Source organism: Lissotriton vulgaris, chromosome 6, assembly GCF_964263255.1.
Source record: "Lissotriton vulgaris chromosome 6, aLisVul1.2, whole genome shotgun sequence".
NCBI classification, from domain to species: domain Eukaryota; kingdom Metazoa; phylum Chordata; class Amphibia; order Caudata; family Salamandridae; genus Lissotriton; species Lissotriton vulgaris.
The window spans coordinates 1,925,562,985-1,925,583,281 of record NC_141694.1 but is presented as its reverse complement, the minus strand read 5'-3'; the positions used below and the strand labels follow the sequence as shown (position 1 = coordinate 1,925,583,281).

The following is a 20,297-nucleotide window of genomic DNA, read 5'->3' as shown; positions in this document are numbered from 1 at the left end:
ACAGAATGCTGAACAGTGTCATACATTCACCCCAGTACAGAGATCTGTGCCTAAATCCATCGTTTTTTGCTCACCATGCCATTCGAGTTTGAAGCCACCCATATGCAAATCAGTCTTGACGCTGCGCCCACTGGGAAAAGTCCAGCCCGGACTGCCAAGCCCTGTCCTTCCTGGACTGGAAACAAGCACCCTAGGACCAGTTTCGGGCTTTCAGCCCTCATCAGCCAGTATAGCTTGATTCCAGTGGCATGGAGAGCACAGGACCCACGTCTGAGCATACCCGTCCAACTCGGGGTGACAAATGCAAAAGCAACAGTTGATGGACAGAATGCAGAGCAATGTCATACATTCACCCCAGTACAGAGATCTGGGCCTAAATCCATCTTTTTGTTTGCTCACCATGCCATTCCAGTTTGGACCCAGCCATATGCAAATCAGTCTTGACCCTGCCCCCAAAGCTGGTTCTGAACTGAGCTGGCAAAGTGAACTAAAGAATGATGATGGATTCAACCCAGATCTGTGATTGGGGGTGAGTATCTGAAAAGTTTCAGCGCTCCGTCCATCATCTCCTTGTGGATTCTTTCTTGCTGTCCTGCTTTTGCTCTCTCTCTCTAGTAAGTCCAATGAGGCCTTGCCATTCACATCTCAAATTCTTTTCTCTGTTTCCCTCAGCATGAAGCTCAGATGTCTGGCACCACCCCTTGTTGTGCTGTTTACAATTGGACTCTTGATGAGCAGGAAAATGTTGCTGTCAGATAAGGAGGACCCAAGCCCCCAGCCTGCGGAGAGGCTGGCCCCATCAAGCCTGAGGCTCCTTCCAGAAGAAACGTATCTAAGCAGCTTCTCCTACAGTGGAATCAGGTAAGATACCTCTTGATAAAAGCTCTGAAGCAGGATAAGTTGTAGAAGGAGCTTTATTGGTACAACCATCAACAAGAGATCACAGCAACTGACTCTCCAGGAGAAAACATAACATTCTCATAATGATGTCAAGAAGGCAGAGCTGGCAAGGTTCCATTAAAGGGACAGTAACCACAACACATCCCCTTTCCAATAAATAAAAACAGGAAAGAAAATGCAAAACACTACATAAGATCAAAACAGGAAAAAGATAAAGCTTAAGACATTACATAATCATCGAATTTCCGAGGAAGGTGTGAAGTCCTCCCAGAAACAGTTCTTTGATAACAAGGAGAAGGAGTAGCACTAGGATTGCAGGAGGAATTGGAACTGCTATTGGAATGGAACTTAACAGCATCGCACTTGGCCAATTTAGACATATTCCAAGTGCAACCATTGTCTAAAGTGACAACATTTTTCCTGATGGAAACAATGGTGAAAGGACCAGTGAAATTTGAAACACCTTTATGACCACACTTGGATTTTTTCACCAGAACACCATCACCCACATTCCACTTCCTAAGTTTGACATGCATCTTAGCATCATAACGTTGTTTATATTTCTGCTGATAATTAGTCAACGCTTCCCTCCTTCTCACCTCTCTTTCAACACTGTCATCATGACACTTCTCAGGAAGCCAGGTAGGATTGAGTTTAGAACAAGCTAACCTACCCCTCAAGGCCTCGAAAGGAGATCTCTACATGACAGCATTGGGAGTCGTGCGATGTGCCCACCACGTCTCCCTCAAGACACTGCTAAAAGAAACTTTGGACTCCAAAGCCCTTTGTGCACAACTCTTCACAACTCTATTCATCCTCTCCGTGAGACCATTAGCTTGTGGAGAGTAAAGAGCTGTTTTCTGATGAATAATGCCAAGGTTTTTTAAGAAATCATCCATCTCTCTGGAGGTGAATTGCACCCCATTGTCAGTGAGCAGAAATTTAGGAACACCCTCCGACACAAATACCTCCTTCAAAAACTCAATCACAGTTCTAGAATTAACAACACTCATACATTTGGAAACAACCCATTTAGAAGTAAAATCAACTAACAATACAACAAATCTTTCATGCGCAGGCATAAGCTCAAACGGACCTGCAATGTCCAGACCCAATTTAGTCCACACGGCAACAGGAACTTCAACCGGTGACAAAGGAGATTGACTAGTGGTGCGTGATTTGTCATTGACAGCACACAAATGACAATCCTTGACAACAGTCTCCACCATGCTATCCATACCGGGCCACCAGTACCTCTCTCTAATACGAGCCTTCGTAAGATTCCTACCTAAATGCCCTTCATGAGCTAGGTTAATGACTCTCTCCCTCAAATCGCCTGGAGGTACAACTCTGTCACCTCTCATCAAATTGTCCTGAATGAAAGTTAAATCATCCCTTACTGTCCAAAAAGGCTTCAAGACACCCTCAAGAGCATCATAGTTAGGCCAACCATCTCTAATTACACCTTTAAGCAGTTGAAAACCAACGTCATCAGCAATACTCCGTGACCATTCCTCCTTGGAAATGCTAGACTCCAAAACCCAATTTACACAAACACTTTCTGTGACACAATCCCTTACAATAGGAAGGCGAGAAAGACAATCGGCAGGTTTATTGTTCGACCCAGGAATATACTGTACTTTAAAGTTGAATTCTTGCAGCCCTTCACTCCATCTTTTCAACCTAGGCGTCATATGATGACATGAAAAGATTTGTACCAGGGGACGATGATCAGATTTTACAACAAAGGGAATCCCCCACAAATAAAATTTAAAATGAAGCACTGACCAAAATACTGCCAACGCTTCTCTCTCAATACAAGAATAATTAATTTCAGCTTCTCTTAAGGCCCTAGAAGCGAAAGCAACAACCTCTTTGCCATTCACAACTTGAGAAAGTACAGCACCTAAACCATGAAGGCTGGCGTCAGTTGTGAGAATAGTTTTGAGTTTCGAGTCAAAATGACCCAGAGTAGGCATTTTACCAATCTCCTTTTTTACCAACTCAAATGCCCTTCCACAGTCAGCAGACCAAGAAAAATGTACACCCTTCTTTAAGAGAGACCTAATGGGAGGAGGAGCCAAGCTCGCGGCCGTGATGGCCGCGTTGTAGCTCGGCTCCGTCGACCTACTCGCCTGTCTTATTAATCCTGTGCCTCATCCTGCCCCGAGAAGAGGTATTCGTGGACGTATGGAAACATGACAAATTGCTGATTCTTACCATCTGCTCCGGGTGCTCCTGGGTGCTGCGGTTCCTGAGCTGTGCCCTTGTTTGCTTCGGAGCCCGCGAGGAGGGCAGGCCCAGACTCGCCTGCGGCTCCCCGGCTGGAGCGAAGTTCCTGCGCCGGCCCTGGTGGAGGAGAGGAGTCGACCGAAGAGGCCACTGTGCGATTGGACCGGTGGCGACTGACCGGGCCCGGCTGGGTGGTCCCGGGGCCTGGTGGGACCTGGTGGCGGGGTGCCGCATCCCACGGACGGGGGTTGACCGCATGGGAGACGTGTCTCCCCTTTGTCTTCCAGCCGGCCATTTTGAAACCCTCCGCCCGGACTCGGTGGTCGGCGCCCATGGGCCGGAGGCGCTGACTACCTCCACTGCTTTGGTGGCCCGCCTCCCTGCATCGCTGGTGCAGTTGATGGTCCCGGGCTGGCTCTCGTCGAACCCCGCTGGCAACTGGATCAGGGCCGGAGCGTACAGTGGCCCCGCCGGGCTGACAAGATGGCGGCCAGCGCCCTGTATCCTGGACCCGTTGTTGACGGGGACACTGGCCTGCCGCACGGCACATTTGCTGAATACTGTAGGGGTGATCCTACAATTGGCGACGTCCTCGCTGCCTTGAGTTCCTGGTGTGAGTCCATGATGTTTCAAACCGCCAGGCCGGAAGATGTTTTTCTTGAAGTGCTCGCTGCGCCGCTTCCCACGTGTGCGGACCAACCGCTGACCTGTGCTGCACGGACCTTCCCGGAGGTCGGTGAGACTCCGGCCGTTGCCTGTCTGGAGGTCTGGGTGCCCGTTACTCTGCCTTGCCGAGAGCGATTCCAGGGAGTGGAAATGATGGAAGGACTCCGATCGGGGTCCGTCCGGGCTTGCCTTGATGCGACTCCCAGCGTTCGTTTGCCTTGCCCCGCTGAACCGGGACCTGGTGTCTGTCCTAGCGGAGTGAGTGCCCCTACTTGGTCGACGGGGCGTTGCTCGTGGTACCTGCTGTTGCTGCTGCTTTTTCTTGCTGGACCGATTCGGTGCCATCGTGACTGGTGCCGTGTGTTTCGGCCTGGAGTTCTTGCCTTTTTCTCCTGGCCCATCCACTTCTGGTTTAATATGCACTCCGTGTCCATGGTCCTGGACAGACAGGGACAGGGTTGAGATGTTTTACATTGGTGGACTACTACCTCGTGTATGGATACCTGGCGTACTTTTGATTGTCCAAGCATGGTCGCTTCCTCATCATGTTCCTGTATTTGGCTTTGTAGCGACTTTCTCTTCTTGTGGGTTCTGATTGTGCACAGGTGGGTGGTGGGAGCAGATCGTTTTGACTGCATGTCTCCTCTCCCATTAGTTTTTAGTTCTTAGTTCCTTTTTCTCTTTTCCCTTTCTTCCTTTTTCCTTTCTTTTTCTCTTCTCTGAGTCTATATTTCGGGACTCGGTTTTGGGCGACAGGCACACTGCTAGGGGGGGGTAGGCCGTAGCCTCTGCATGCGTGCTGGGTAGGGGTTTGGGGGTGGGTCTTTTGTTTCGTCTTGGTTCTATGGGCCTTATTTTTCTCTTCTCTTTCTTGACTTTCCTTGCTCTTTCCTTTTTCCTTTGGGTCAGTTTGGTGGTTAGGTGTAGCGCTGCTTATTGTTTCGGCAGGTGGTCTCTTCATTACCTCCCGTCAGGATGTTCTACGTTCAAGGGGCGGGTATTGGCCAGTGTGTATTGTACTGTTTGCACTCCTCCTCAAGTTTTTCTGATGATCTCCTAATTGTTGCCTGGTTTGTTGCTGACTCGCTGGGATCATTGCCCGCCATGTGTTCTCGTTGAAGTGACTGCGACTGATCCTTCTTATCTATAACTTTAAAATTAACCTCATTTATCCTGTATTCAGTGGTCCCGTTATTTCTCCAGTATGTGATGTATCGGATAATTGCTGCTCCCCACCTCGGGACCGCTGAACTGTTTTGATTTTGCCTTATGTGCTACTATTTGATTTCGCGGCCGGCCTGCGTGGTTGTGGGCCCGTACCTGTAAGCTTTTGTTGCACAATAAAGGTTTCCAAAAATAAAAAAAATAAAAAAGAGAGACCTAATGGGTTCGACAAGACTGGCAAAACCTTTGACAAACTTGGAATAAAATTCCGCCATGCCTAAAAATGGCTTGACCTGATCCTTATCCACAGGAGTCGGTGCTCCTACAATGCTCTCAGCTAACTCCAATTTGGGCTGAATACCATTCCCAGAAATAACATGTCCCAAATATGTAACCGATTTTAAACCAATGCGACACTTTTCTTTCTTTACAGTAAGCCCATTCTCATCTAACTTGCTCAAAACAGATCTTAGTACCTTGTCATGTTCACCCTCATCCACTCCATATATCAAAATATCGTCCTGAAAGAACATGACATTTGAAAGACAACCCAAAACCATCTTCATTACTCTTTGAAAACACGCAGCAGCCGAAGCTAAGCCAAATGGCATTCGTAAAAACTGATAAGCACCCAATGGCGTGACAAAAGATGTTAAATGTCTGCAATCTTGATGTAATACAATTTGGTGGTAAGCTGAAGAGAGATCGAGTACACTAAACACCTTCGCACCTTTCAAGGTACTAATGCTCTCAGCTATTTTGGGCAATGGCTGTCGATCTACCCAGATCCATTCATTCAATCCGCGCAAGTCCACACACATCCTAATTGACTTTCCACCATCCTTGGGTGCTAGAACCACTGGACTCAACCATTCAGATGATTCGATCTCTTCAATCACCCCTAAATTCAGCAATCTTTCAATTTCACACTTAAGTGGCTCAAGCATCATGTTAGGTACCTTTCTCACCTTGTGCACACATGGTTTGGCAGACTTCTTGAGGATAATTCTGTGCTCAAAACCCTTTAGACACCCCAAGGTATCTGCGAAAACCTTTGGATAATCAGCAAAATATTTCTCAGATCCAGACACAAAATTTACTTAAGGTAGAAACAGGAAAGAACGCAGCAAGAAAATCTTCCTTTAACATAACTTGGTCTTTTGGGTGTTCAGCTCCTGGATCAAGGATAATTCCCAAATCATGCTGATGTCGCCATCCAAGAAGATTGTCGCCTCTGACAGCAACATAAACCTTACCAGAAATACATCCACCTCTGAAAGAAATGTTAGCTACAGTATAACCTAGTATCTCTATCTTTGATTTAGTATAACTCAAAGGAGAGATATCAGAAGGTAGGAGTTTAACAGTCTCTAAACCAACCACCTCATCCCATATTTTGTTCCCAATTAAGGTAAAAGGAGATCCAGAGTCAGCCATAAGTTTGAATACAAACTTGTCAATCCCAATATCACAAAATGGCATGAAAATGCGCTCTACGTCAACTATACCTTCACTAACACTTGAAACAACAACTGTACGTATAATACAGAAACAGGTTCATTGGTTTCTCTCTTTTTACCAGATCTGCACACACGTGCATAATGTCCTTTGATACCACAATTATTACAAATGCTGTCCTTAGCAAAACATTGAGGAAAATTGGACGAATGAAAGAAACTCCCACATCTAAAACAACGCATTTTTTGATTGGTGAAAGAACGTTGTTGACGAGAATCACGTTCTTTGGAAATAATGGATTCTCTGGAGGAAGAAGGACGAGTTTCAAAGGAACTTTTTTGGAAAGATGGATTCTTTTGAGAAGGTTTACCCTTAGGTCCAACACTAACTTTAGCCACTTCCTCATGACAATCAGTGAATTCATCTACTTCTAGCATATGTACAGAGTCAGGACTTTTCTTTTTATTATCGCTAACAGTTTGACTCTCATCTTCTTTATTCTTTCTTATTTCTTTGACCCATGTAGAGGTGTTCTCCATACCCTCTACAATAGCTAATGCCTCTTTCAACGAAGGATTTTTTGACAATAATTTTTCTTGCTCCCTAGAACTGTTCGTGCATCGAACAAGTTGATCTCTAACAAGAGATTCTGAAAGATCACCAAAATCACATGTGCGTGAGAGAGTTTTCAAAGCAGCAACATATGTTCCAACACTTTCACGAGAGCCTTGAACACGAGTGAAAAATCTATGTCGTTCTAAAACAACATTTATCCTTGGACCAAAATACTGTTCTAACATAGTCATAGACATCTCAAAAATATCTGCAGGTTCACCATCAGCTCCACCCACAGGTATAGTGTCCATTCTATCATATGTATGTCTCCCTTCCACACCCAAATTGTGTAACAAAATAGCTTGTTTTCTGACTGCTGAAAATTTCTCTCCCCCAATAGCAACCAAATACGAATCAAACAAGTTCCTCCATCTCATCCAAGGAAGAATGGATTCACCCTCCTCTGAAAGAAAAGGAGGTGGCTGTGACATGCTAGAAGTAGTAGCCATTATGAAAATAGACCAAAATGCAGGAAGTCTTTGTATAATAACAGTGAAAAGTATTATGGCTCGGATGAGGAAAGAAAAGAAATAATGAACTATGAAGAAATATGTAAGATCAAATAATTAAGTTATGAAAAGTGAATACAATACCTAAGTGCAGAACTTAACATTTCACAGCTGCTAACTGAATAATAATGCAAAGAATGTGCTGTTGTGCACATTAATAATGAAAATAGGCAAAACGAAGTTTTACTACGGTGTGTCAGGCTGCTGTGCGCATCAGCGTGGTAATTTTGATGATTAATAGTTAAAAGGCGCTGCCGTGTGCATCGGCGTAGTCAAATCCATCGTGAATGTAAACAATATGCGCTGCCGTGCGCATCGGCGTTGTTGTCAAGGAAATCCAAAATGGCCGCTGCGTGATGACGTCACGCGTAGGACGTCAATCGTCAGACGTCAGGAAGTCAAAGTCAAAATGAAGCTGCCGGAGCGTAGAAGGGAGGCAGCACTCGCGCAATGGCACACGCTCACTTCAAGGTGCCGGAGCGAGGAAGAGAACGAGGCACACGCTCACCTGAGGCTGCTGGAGCGGGGAGGAGAACGAGGCACTCGTGCTGATGACTCGCGCGATGGCACACGCAATGGCAATTCAAACAACAACAGGTAACGGTAAGCCTCAAGAAAAAGGCATTAGTGACAGTACCTGTTTTGAGAAATTCAGCGCGTTCTCCGTTGACCACAATCAGCAAAAAGGCATTGCAAAGCCTATCAATGTAGAATAAAAGCAGTATGGCTTCAAGTGCAGTCCAAAAAAAAACCGAAGAGATAGACAGACAACCAGTTCAGTGTACAGGGTCTCAGAAAATGGCAAATCCAATCCAAGAAAGGCAATAAAGTCTGTAGATTAATGATGCAGGCGATAGAAACCAAGTCCAAAACAAGTATATTGTGTCCAATGTAATCCAATGTAATCCAAAAAGTAGGAAATGAAAATTTTGAAAAATCCAAGTTCAAAACAAAATTCCAAAGGTAGGGGAGTTGATGGTTGTAGGTGCTTGTCCCCAATCAAGCCTTGACCCTCGTCGCCAGTGATAAAAGCTCTGAAGCAGGATAAGTTGTAGAAGGAGCTTTATTGGTACAACCATCAACAAGAGATCACAGCAACTGACTCTCCAGGAGAACACATAACATTCTCATAATGATGTCAAGAAGGCAGAGCTGGCAAGGTTCCTTTAAAGGGACAGTAACCACAACACCTCTCTCTTTAGAAGATGAAGGAAATGTGGACAAGTAGGGTTCACCAGCAGCGAGGTGAAGGGTCACCTGGTGAGGTGTGGCGGGTACAACTGTAGAGGGCACCAAACACCCAAGGCTTCCCTGGCATAGACCGTGGATGATCCAGACACAGATGTATGACGTTACAACGCATACTTTTACAACGCCTACCTTTACAACGCGGTTTTTACCACGCATACCATTACAACGCATAATGCTTTTAGGCGCTGGATAGTGAATAGTTTAATTTACTATTCCAACTCCAGTCCTCCTGGATAGTAGGGAAGGTTATTGGATAGTAAATTAACCTATTCCCTATCCTAGAGCGCCCCCTAGAGCAATGCGTTGTAATAGTTTGCGTGGTAAAAGTTGCGTTGTAATGGTAGGTCGTTGTAAAAGTTTCTTTGTAAAGGTTGTATACCTCCAGACACCCATCCTTGGCCCCACGCCTAGAGTGGTAAGGAACTGAGGGCCTAATTGAGATCTCTGAGGACGGGTTACCCCGCAATAACAGTGACGGGTATGCCGTCTGCCAAAAAATAAATGTTATAGAATTTATATTTCAACAAACAAGATATCTGTCAATGTTGTGACATACTACCCATATCTCGACCCCATCTGTACCCACATCTCTACCCGATCTGCACCCACATCTCTACCCCATCTGCACCCACATCTCTACCCCATCTCTACCCGTCTCTACCCACACCACAACCCACATCTCTACCAGCATCACTCCTTGCATCTCTACCCCATATCTACCCACATCTCTACCCACATCTTTCTCTGCATCTCTACCCCAACACTACCCCATCTCTACCCCATCTCTAGCCGCATCTCTACCCCCATCTCTATCCCCATCTCCACCCCATCTGTACCCACAGCTCTACCCCATCTCTACTCCCATCTCTACCTGCATCACTACCCCCATCTCTACCCACATCTCCACCCCATCTGTACCCACTGCTCTACCCACACCACACAAGAGATTGTCTCCCTTACTACTTAGACCTTATATTTGGAAAGCAATATTTCACAAGCTAATGATGCATGCTTACTTGGAACTAGCAAAGGAGTGGGCAAACTATGAACCGCCAATAATATTTGGAGTAGCCTTCTGGAAAGTGCCAATGGGGGCTTAATAACCAGGAATAGGAGAGAAACAGAAGTAGATATAAGAAAGACAGAGAATAGAAGAAGCATTTGGGAGTGATGAAAAGTAGAGAGAGAAAATGTAAAAAATGGAGACGCAAGAAAGGCATAACCAGGAACCATTAAAAACAGACCTAAAGGCATGAAAATCACAAGCTAATGAGAGACAGTGCAGAGAAGGGAGAAAGGGCAGAGGCAGAGTAGAGAGAAGATTTAATGTAGAGAGGGGAAAAAGAGCGAAGACAAAGTAGAACAAGCATTGGAAATGCAATAGGTCTCGCATTAGGAAAGTTTGAGCTATTGGTCTTATAAATGACTTTTTTTTAATTTATGTGTTGTTTTTTAAAATATCTAAATTAATAGCTTTGTCATTTACAATGCCAATAGTTATAACTTTCGCAAATGTGACACCTATAGCATTTGTAATGCAACATGTTTTGTATTTACGTGACTTAGATGTATTGATATTACAAATAAGAATGGCTTTTAACTTTTTTAAATAATTATTACTTAAATAAAAGTGATTGTAACTTATAATGGCAATAGCTTAAACTTTTGTAAATAACTTTAGTGAAGATTATGTTCAGTGTATTTTATTGTGACGAAAATCCAAGAACAGAAGTGAAATATTAACATCTTTTTTGACATTTGTAATAAAGCTTGAAACATTGAGAGAACATATTTGAACCAGTGATGATGCTGAGTGATGCTGTAGTTGCGCTGAGTGATGCTGTGGTTTGCGCTGAGTGATGCTGTAGTTGCACTGATTGATGTGTGGTTGCGCTGAGTGATGCTGTGGTTGCGCTGAGTGATGCTGTGGTGGTGCTGAGTGGTTCTGTGGTGGTGTAGAGTGGTGCTGTGGTGGTGCAGAGTGGTGCTGTGGTGGTGCAGAGTGGTGCTGTGGTGGTGCTGAGTGGTGCTGTGGTGGTGCTGAGTGGTGCTGTGGTGCAGAGTGGTGCTGTGGTGGTGCAGAGTGGTGCTGTGGTGGTGCTGAGTGATAATGTGGTGGTGCTGCTGAGTGATAATGTGGTGGTGCTGAGTGATAATGTGGTGGTGCTGAGTGATAATGTGGTGGTGCTGAGTGATAATGTGGTGCTGCTGAGTGATGTTGTGGTGGTGCTGAGTGGTGCTGTGGTGGTGCTGGGTGGTGCTGTGGTGGTGCTGAGTGATAATGTGGTGGTGCTGAGTGATAATGTGGTGGTGCTGAGTGATAATGTGGTGATGCTGAGTGATGCTGGGGTAGCGCTGAGTGATGATGTGGTGACGCAGAGGGCAGAAAGGCACAAACAAGGGCAGGCTAATGAAGCGCTAACAAGCAGAGGAAGACAGATTGAAATCTATTCGTAGGCAGCAGAATAACAGAAAGGAGCCATACCTGTGTATACCAAATTTAAGTGAAAGGTGATCATAGCCTCACGTGTTCATCAAAGAATACCCCTATACAGCCATGTAAAATGCTAGCGCACTAGCGGTGAAAATCTTACCCGTCAGTATGTTAGAATCGTGTTATTGGGGTATGGCGTATAAATCTGTGTTCACCAAGGCGCACCAGTTGTATGCAATGTCCATCAGACAGTAAGCAAGTAGCTTGATGTTAAACCTCAAAGGGTTTTAATGGGCTGTAAAGAATAAACGACTAGCTGAAATGTTTCATAATAGGTTAAAAACGCCATGTGCTAAACCACATTTAATGGAAAGGCTTACCACTGAACTATCAGTGCGTTGAATGGCGCCCATATGCCGTGTTGTGCTCATAACGCTATCCCCAAAAATTCAAACGTATCTGAAAAAGTGATAATACAGCATGTTCTAAGACTCAATAGTGTCAAATATATATGGCAGCCTGTGTTACAAGATGATTAAACTCCCCTTACCGATTCTGTAAGATCAATGAAGTGCCTCCGTGATTCAATTCCACTCGCCTCTCCCTTCCGCAATCGTATACAAGCTATCTCGGCCTGCTATGCGCTTTTAATGGCGCTGTACTGTATTGCTATGATGTGAAAATAATGCATTTAAATGATGCAGTATTTTCGTTTACACTCAGCAAAGGATCTTCGAAGTGCGCAGTCCACTTTGGAATGCTCAAAATAAATAAAATCCTGACCACTAAATGATTCCCAAAAATATTTTATGAGGCATGTAATGCGTGGTTCGAATTTGAATCACAACTTTATTGATCCAATTTCAATAACAGTAGAACAAACAGCATTTTTTAAAGTGAGTCGGAATGGCGATGTTCCTTAAATTTAAAGGGAGTTCACAAAGGGGAGATTCTTCAATGTATGTAATGAAGAAAGAATAATATACGTGCTGATCGGTGCACAAGCACCATCCCGAACAAGCAACTGGCTGCCTAGAACAAGGGGGAAAAAAGGAGTCTTTTGCATTTTTGCCATCAGGCTGGAATGAAATAAGAGACAGAGCAAGAAAAACAAGTTAAAAACAAGGGAGAGAGCAACACGAGTGGTGAGGGAAAAGCACGAGGGAGACAGCAACACAGGGAGAAGTACACGAAGAAGACAGCAACACCGGGAGTGGACAAAATTCAGACATGGCAGACAGCAACAGTCAAGAGAACATCGCAGCATAGGGGAGAGAAGCATATGGATGTGAAGGAGAGAGTGGGGGCAGAGACGCAGACATACGAGAGAGTGCAATATGGAGGAACAGGAGAGAAGCACACAAGGGAGACATCAGGCAAGCACATGCACTCTCGTGGACTTCTTAGTCAAAAATAAAAACAAGTACGGGAAATGCAAGCGGCGGGGGGGTGGTTGGTTTCACAAGGGAGAGAGCAACACGAGTGGTGGGGGAAAAGCACGAGGGAGACAGCAACACAGGGAGAAGTACATGAAGAAGACAGCAACACAGGGAGTGGGCAAAATTCAGACATGGCAGACAGCAACAGTCAAGAGAACATCGCAGCATAGGGGAGAGAAGCATATGGATGTGAAGGAGAGAGTGGGGGCAGAGACGCAGACATACGAGAGAGTGCAATATGGAGGAACAGGAGAGAAGCACACAAGGGAGACATCAGGCAAGCACATGCACTCTCGTGGACTTCTTAGTCAAAAATAAAAACAAGTACGGGAAATGCAAGCGGCGGGGGGTGGTTGGTTTCACAAGGGAGAGAGCAACACGAGTGGTGGGGGAAAAGCACGAGGGAGACAGCAACACAGGGAGAAGTACACGAAGAAGACAGCAACACAGGGAGTGGGCAAAATTCAGACATGGCAGACAGCAACAGTCAAGAGAACATCACAGCATAGGGGAGAGAGGTATATGGATGTGAAGGAGAGAGTGGGGGCAGAGACGCAGACATACGAGAGAGCGCAATACGGAGGAACAGGAGAGAAGCACACAAGGGAGACATCAGGCAAGCACATGCACTCTCGTGGACTTCTTAGTCAAAAATAAAAACAAGTATGGGAAATGCAAGCGGCGGGGGGGGTGGGTTGGATTCACAAGGGAGAGAGCAACACGAGTGGTGGGGGAAAAGCACGAGGGAGACAGCAACACAGGGAGAAGTACACGAAGGAGACAGACACAGGGAGTGAACAAAATTCAGACATGGCAGACAGCAACAGTCAAGAGAACATCGCAGCATAGGGGAGAGAAGCATATGGATGTGAAGGAGAGAGTGGGGGCAGAGACGCAGACATACGAGAGAGTGCAATATGGAGGAACAGGAGAGAAGCACACAAGGGAGACATCAGGCAAGCACATGCACTCTCGTGGACTTCTTAGTCAAAAATAAAAACAAGTACGGGAAATGCAAGCGGCGGGGGGTGGTTGGTTTCACAAGGGAGAGAGCAACACGAGTGGTGGGGGAAAAGCACGAGGGAGACAGCAACACAGGGAGAAGTACATGAAGAAGACAGCAACACAGGGAGTGGGCAAAATTCAGACATGGCAGACAGCAACAGTCAAGAGAACATCGCAGCATAGGGGAGAGAAGCATATGGATGTGAAGGAGAGAGTGGGGGCAGAGACGCAGACATACGAGAGAGTGCAATATGGAGGAACAGGAGAGAAGCACACAAGGGAGACATCAGGCAAGCACATGCACTCTCGTGGACTTCTTAGTCAAAAATAAAAACAAGTACGGGAAATGCAAGCGGCGGGGGGTGGTTGGTTTCACAAGGGAGAGAGCAACACGAGTGGTGGGGGAAAAGCACGAGGGAGACAGCAACACAGGGAGAAGTACACGAAGAAGACAGCAACACAGGGAGTGGGCAAAATTCAGACATGGCAGACAGCAACAGTCAAGAGAACATCGCAGCATAGGGGAGAGAAGCATATGGATGTGAAGGAGAGAGTGGGGGCAGAGACGCAGACATACGAGAGAGTGCAATATGGAGGAACAGGAGAGAAGCACACAAGGGAGACATCAGGCAAGCACATGCACTCTCGTGGACTTCTTAGTCAAAAATAAAAACAAGTACGGGAAATGCAAGCGGCGGGGGGGTGGTTGGTTTCACAAGGGAGAGAGCAACACGAGTGGTGGGGGAAAAGCACGAGGGAGACAGCAACACAGGGAGAAGTACATGAAGAAGACAGCAACACAGGGAGTGGGCAAAATTCAGACATGGCAGACAGCAACAGTCAAGAGAACATCGCAGCATAGGGGAGAGAAGCATATGGATGTGAAGGAGAGAGTGGGGGCAGAGACGCAGACATACGAGAGAGTGCAATATGGAGGAACAGGAGAGAAGCACACAAGGGAGACATCAGGCAAGCACATGCACTCTCGTGGACTTCTTAGTCAAAAATAAAAACAAGTACGGGAAATGCAAGCGGCGGGGGGTGGTTGGTTTCACAAGGGAGAGAGCAACACGAGTGGTGGGGGAAAAGCACGAGGGAGACAGCAACACAGGGAGAAGTACACGAAGAAGACAGCAACACAGGGAGTGGGCAAAATTCAGACATGGCAGACAGCAACAGTCAAGAGAACATCACAGCATAGGGGAGAGAGGTATATGGATGTGAAGGAGAGAGTGGGGGCAGAGACGCAGACATACGAGAGAGCGCAATACGGAGGAACAGGAGAGAAGCACACAAGGGAGACATCAGGCAAGCACATGCACTCTCGTGGACTTCTTAGTCAAAAATAAAAACAAGTATGGGAAATGCAAGCGGCGGGGGGGGTGGGTTGGATTCACAAGGGAGAGAGCAACACGAGTGGTGGGGGAAAAGCACGAGGGAGACAGCAACACAGGGAGAAGTACACGAAGGAGACAGACACAGGGAGTGAACAAAATTCAGACATGGCAGACAGCAACAGTCAAGAGAACATCGCAGCATAGGGGAGAGAAGCATATGGATGTGAAGGAGAGAGTGGGGGCAGAGACGCAGACATACGAGAGAGTGCAATATGGAGGAACAGGAGAGAAGCACACAAGGGAGACATCAGGCAAGCACATGCACTCTCGTGGACTTCTTAGTCAAAAATAAAAACAAGTACGGGAAATGCAAGCGGCGGGGGGTGGTTGGTTTCACAAGGGAGAGAGCAACACGAGTGGTGGGGGAAAAGCACGAGGGAGACAGCAACACAGGGAGAAGTACACGAAGAAGACAGCAACACAGGGAGTGGGCAAAATTCAGACATGGCAGACAGCAACAGTCAAGAGAACATCACAGCATAGGGGAGAGAGGTATATGGATGTGAAGGAGAGAGTGGGGGCAGAGACGCAGACATACGAGAGAGCGCAATACGGAGGAACAGGAGAGAAGCACACAAGGGAGACATCAGGCAAGCACATGCACTCTCGTGGACTTCTTAGTCAAAAATAAAAACAAGTATGGGAAATGCAAGCGGCGGGGGGGGTGGGTTGGATTCACAAGGGAGAGAGCAACACGAGTGGTGGGGGAAAAGCACGAGGGAGACAGCAACACAGGGAGAAGTACACGAAGGAGACAGACACAGGGAGTGAACAAAATTCAGACATGGCAGACAGCAACAGTCAAGAGAACATCACATCGTAGGGGAGAGAAGCATATGGATATGAAGGAGAGAGTGGGGGCAGAGACGCAGACATACGAGAGAGCGCAATATGGAGGAACAGGAGAGAAGCACAAAAAGGAGACATCAGGCAAGCACATGCACTCTCGTGGACTTCTTAGTCAAAAATAACAAGTTAAAGCAAGTAAAAAAAAAAAGTTAAAATAAAACGCGAGACACGGCCTGGCGGCCGTGAAAGTGAAAGTACGGCCGGCCGGCCGTGTATAATTAGGGGAGGAGGGAGGAGCTGGGGAACAGATGGTTAGTTTTGATGTGCACGCGCTTTATGTCAATGCGCTTGCGCATTGAGCTTGCTTTTCACGGGCACTGGATGAAATCGCCAGTTTGGTTAACCTCTGGATAAGCCCCTATATTCTCGCAAGCTCAATGCGCAAGCGCATTGACAGGCGAGACATAAAAAAGATTAAATACAGAGAGGGGAGAAAGAGAGAAGGCAAAGAAGAGAGAAGAATACATGCAGATGGAAGAAAGAGCAAAGGCAAAAAAGATTAAATGTGGAGAGGGAGAAAGACCAGAGGCAGAAAAAATAGAAGATTACAGAGAGAGAGAGAGAGAGAAGAAAGAGCAAAGGCAATGAAGGGAGAATATTAAATGCAAAGAGGGGAGAAAGAGCAAAGGCAGAGAAGAGAGAAGATTACACGCAGAAAGTGGAAAAAGCGAAGGCAGAGAAGAGAGAAGATTAAATGCAGAGTGGAAAGAAAGAGCAAAAGTAAAGAAGATTGAATGCAGAAGGGGATGAAGAGCAAAGGCAGAGAAGAGAGAATATATAATGTAGAGAGGGGATGAAGAGCCAAGGCAGAGAAGGGAGAAGATTGAATGCAGAGGGGAGAAAGAGCGAAGGCAGAGACGATTAAACGCAGAGAGGGAAGAAAGAGAAAAAGTAAAGAAGGTTGAATGCAGAGAGGGAAGAAAGAGCAAGGGTGGAGAAGAGAGAAGATTGAATGCAGAGAGGGGAGAAAGAGCAAAAGCAGAGAAGAGCAAAGATTAAACGCAGCGTGGATAAAGAGCAGAGTTCGAGAAGAGACAAGTTTAAACACAGAGTGGGGAGAAAGGGCGAAGACATAGACGAGAGAAGATCAACTGCAGAGAAGGGAGAAAGAGCAAAGGCAGAGAAGATTTAATGCAGTGAGGGGAGAAAGGGCGAAGGTAGAGACAACAAAAGATTGAACGCAGAGAGGAAAGAAAGAGAAAAGGCAGAGAAGAGAGAAGATTAAACACAGAGTGAGGATAAACAGTGAAGGCACAGAGAAGAGGGAAGAATACATGCAGAGAAGGGAGAAAGAGTGAAGACAGAGAATAGAGCATATTAAACGAAGAAAGGGGAGAACAAGAAAAGGCAGAAGGGAGAATGAGCATAAGCAGAGAAGAGCGAAGATTAAATGCAGAGAGGGGAAAAGAGCAGGTTCAGAGGAAAGAGAAGAATACATGCAGAGAGGGTAAAGAGCAAAGGTAGAGAAGAGAGAAGATTAAATGCAGAGAGGGAGAAACAGGGAAGAGAGAAACATTAAATGCAAAGAGGGGAGAAAGAGCAAGGGCAGAAAAATAGGACATCAAAAACCAAGAAAGAATGAAATGAAATGAATGAATGAAATGAAAATTAAACTTATATAGCGCGTAACTACCCTGAGGCCTTGCAGCGCTTTATCTAGAACAATTCAGGCGGCAGGGCAGGGCGCTAAGCTCTTGCAAACAAATGCGTTTTTAATAGCTTTCTAAAAGCTGTCAGGTTGTTATTTTCTCTCAAGACCAACGGAAGAGCGTTCCACAATCTTGCAGCATTGTGCGAAAAAGAGCGACCACCCCAGCGGGATTTTTTTACTTTTGTGGTGGTGGCCAGATGTAGCACACTGGAGCGGAGAGCTCTAGAAGGGAAGTATTGAGTGTCCAAAGGGAGCATGATGGATGGACCTGACTTACGAAGAGCCTTCTGAACCAGGCACATAGATTTAAATTGTATCCTGGACGCTACCGGGAGCTAATGCAACTTCTTCAGGGCAGGTTTGGCCGACTGCCAGCGAGGAATCTGAAAAAGTAGTCTGGCCGCACAATTTTGAGTAACGTGGAGTTTGGTAATTGTAGCAAGTGGGGCTCCAAGGTAAAGTGCATTGCCGTAATCCAGGCGTGAGAGAATCAGGGCCTGGACCATGACTCTCTTCGCCTGGAACGGCAATAGAGGGAGAACCTTCCGGAGCATTCTCATAAGTCCGAAGCACGTGGCAGAAGTCTTAGTAGCCTGGACAGTGAAATCAAGTGAACTGTCTAGCCAAACTCCCAGGCTCTTTATCTGGGGTTTGGGGGGAGGAGGGGGACCTAGACAGGAAGGCCAGATGGGGGTCAGGATGGTAGGTGAGGGATTACCCAACAGCATGACTTCCGTCTTTTCCCTGTTTAATCTGAGACAGGTAAGTTCCATCCATCTGGCGACAGACTCAAGGCATGGGCTCAGAGTGCTAGACGACCCCTCAGCATTGTTCAAAGATACCACAAGCTGAGTGTCGTCTGCATAGGTGACAATACGGACGCCAAATGGATGGACGATCTGTGCAAGGGGCCTCATATAGACATTAAAAAGTGTGGGGCTCAGGGCAGAGCCCTGAGACACCCCACCGCTGAGTGGCTGTTTTTACGGAGGTAGCTTCCCATTCAAAAACTTGGAAGAAGCGTTCCTCTAGGAAGGAGATGAGCCATAACAGTGCCGAGCCCGACACTCCCATGCCACTAAGACGGTGTAATAAAGTGGCATGGTTAACCGTATCGAACGCGGCGCTGAGATCTAGTAGTATGATGGACGCTTTTCCTCCCTGGTCCAAAACTGTTCTGGCCTCCTCAGTCACTGCTAATAGAGCTGTCTCTGTCCCATGTTGAGGACGGAATCCAGTTTGAGAGGCACATAACAAATCGTTGGATTCAAGATGTTCCACTAGGATGTTATTAATGTGCTTCTCCAGCAGCTTCCTCATCCATGGCAACAGAGAGATGGGACGAAAATTAGCTAAATTATTCTGATCTAAATGAGGTTTTTTTAGTAAGGCCCTAACCATTGCACATTTCCAGGACTTTGGGACGTGCTTTAGGTGATAGAGGAATTTAAAACGTCCAGAATGGCTGGGCGAATTAACTCAATAGCCGAGGTAAGGACCTGTGGCGGTGCAGGGTCCTTGGGGGAGCCTGAGGTGACTTTAGAAATTATTTTGTCTAGCAAGACTGGGTCTATAAGGGTGAATTTTTCTAGAATGCAGGAAGGGGGTGTATTGGGGCTTACTACTATCTCGGCCTCAAGGACGGTCGGATCAGAAATAAAAGAGGAATAAATGGTCTGAATTTTTCGATAAAAGAAAGTTGCTAGGTTATTGCAGTGAGCAAGCGCCCCATCTAGTGGTATTTGCTCCGCGGGTGGGGGGTGATCAAAGACTTCGCTATCCAAAAGATTTCCTTGGGGGCATTGGCAGCTAAAATAATTTTTGATTCATAAAACTGGGCTTGAGTTCCCTTAATTTCAGTTTTATAGAGTCTGATGGCGGCTCTATAATCTGCCTTTTTTCCCTGTGTCCGATCTTGTCTCCAGATCCTTTCTAATTTGCGGCATGATAATTTCATATCCCTCAGTCTGGGGGTGTACCAGGGAGCTACTTTTTGCCTTTTTATACAATAAAGAGCTTCCTTCAGAAGAGCTAAATCAAGGGAGCTGTCAATCCAATTGTCAAAATTGGCACTAGCTATATCAGGGTTAGAGGACCTCGGAAACTCGCATGCCGCTAGCATGGATTCCCACTTAATGGAGGGAAGTTTTGACCACTTCCTACCCAGGTGTCTTTTAGGTTCTTGTACAGGGGGGAGCTCCCAGTGACCCAGTTAATGGGTAACAAGTGGTGTTCCGTCCAGGGTAGAGGAGTAGGGGGTTCAGTTTTTAGGGCATCAAGATTACTGAACACGTGGTCCACGAGGTGACCTTTAACGTGTGTCGAGAGGAACCCATTTTGAATCAGGTCAATTGCTCGAAGGCTCAGCCAAAGGCTGTTGGCTGCTGAGTCAAGTTGATCGTCTAAATGAAGGTTTAAGTCACCCAAGACGGTGAAGTTAGCCGATGTAATCGCTAAGTTAGCAGCTAAGTCTGCTAAGTTTGAGGTAAATTGACCTGGCGATCCGGGTGGTCGGTAGATCAAGAGACCCGTGAAGGAATCTGTAGAAGATAGCTCTAATGAAAACAACAGGCTTTCGCAGGCTGGTATAGATGTAGGTGTCAGACGGCATTTAAATCTTTCTCTGTAAATGATGGCCAGACCACCTCCTCTACCCTTATTACGATCGAGTCTCTTGATTGTTTATCCTTGTGGGGTTGCCCATACAGTGGCTGGATCAGCTTCTAA

The 20,297-nt window shown here is 46.2% G+C and overlaps 1 protein-coding gene across 1 annotated transcript in view; it reads left to right on the top strand.

Moving 5' to 3' along the window:
* Window positions 1-20,297, top strand: part of LOC147709941 (N-acetylneuraminylgalactosylglucosyl-glucoside beta-1,4-N- acetylgalactosaminyltransferase 2-like) — a 704,718-nt gene that overhangs the window by 188,560 nt on the left and 495,861 nt on the right. Inside the window, exon 2 of the mRNA XM_086925570.1 lies at window positions 673-861. Within this exon, the coding sequence (XP_086781696.1) occupies window positions 674-861 (188 nt within the window). The 5' untranslated portion in view covers window position 673. The remainder of the gene's footprint in view (window positions 1-672; window positions 862-20,297) is intronic.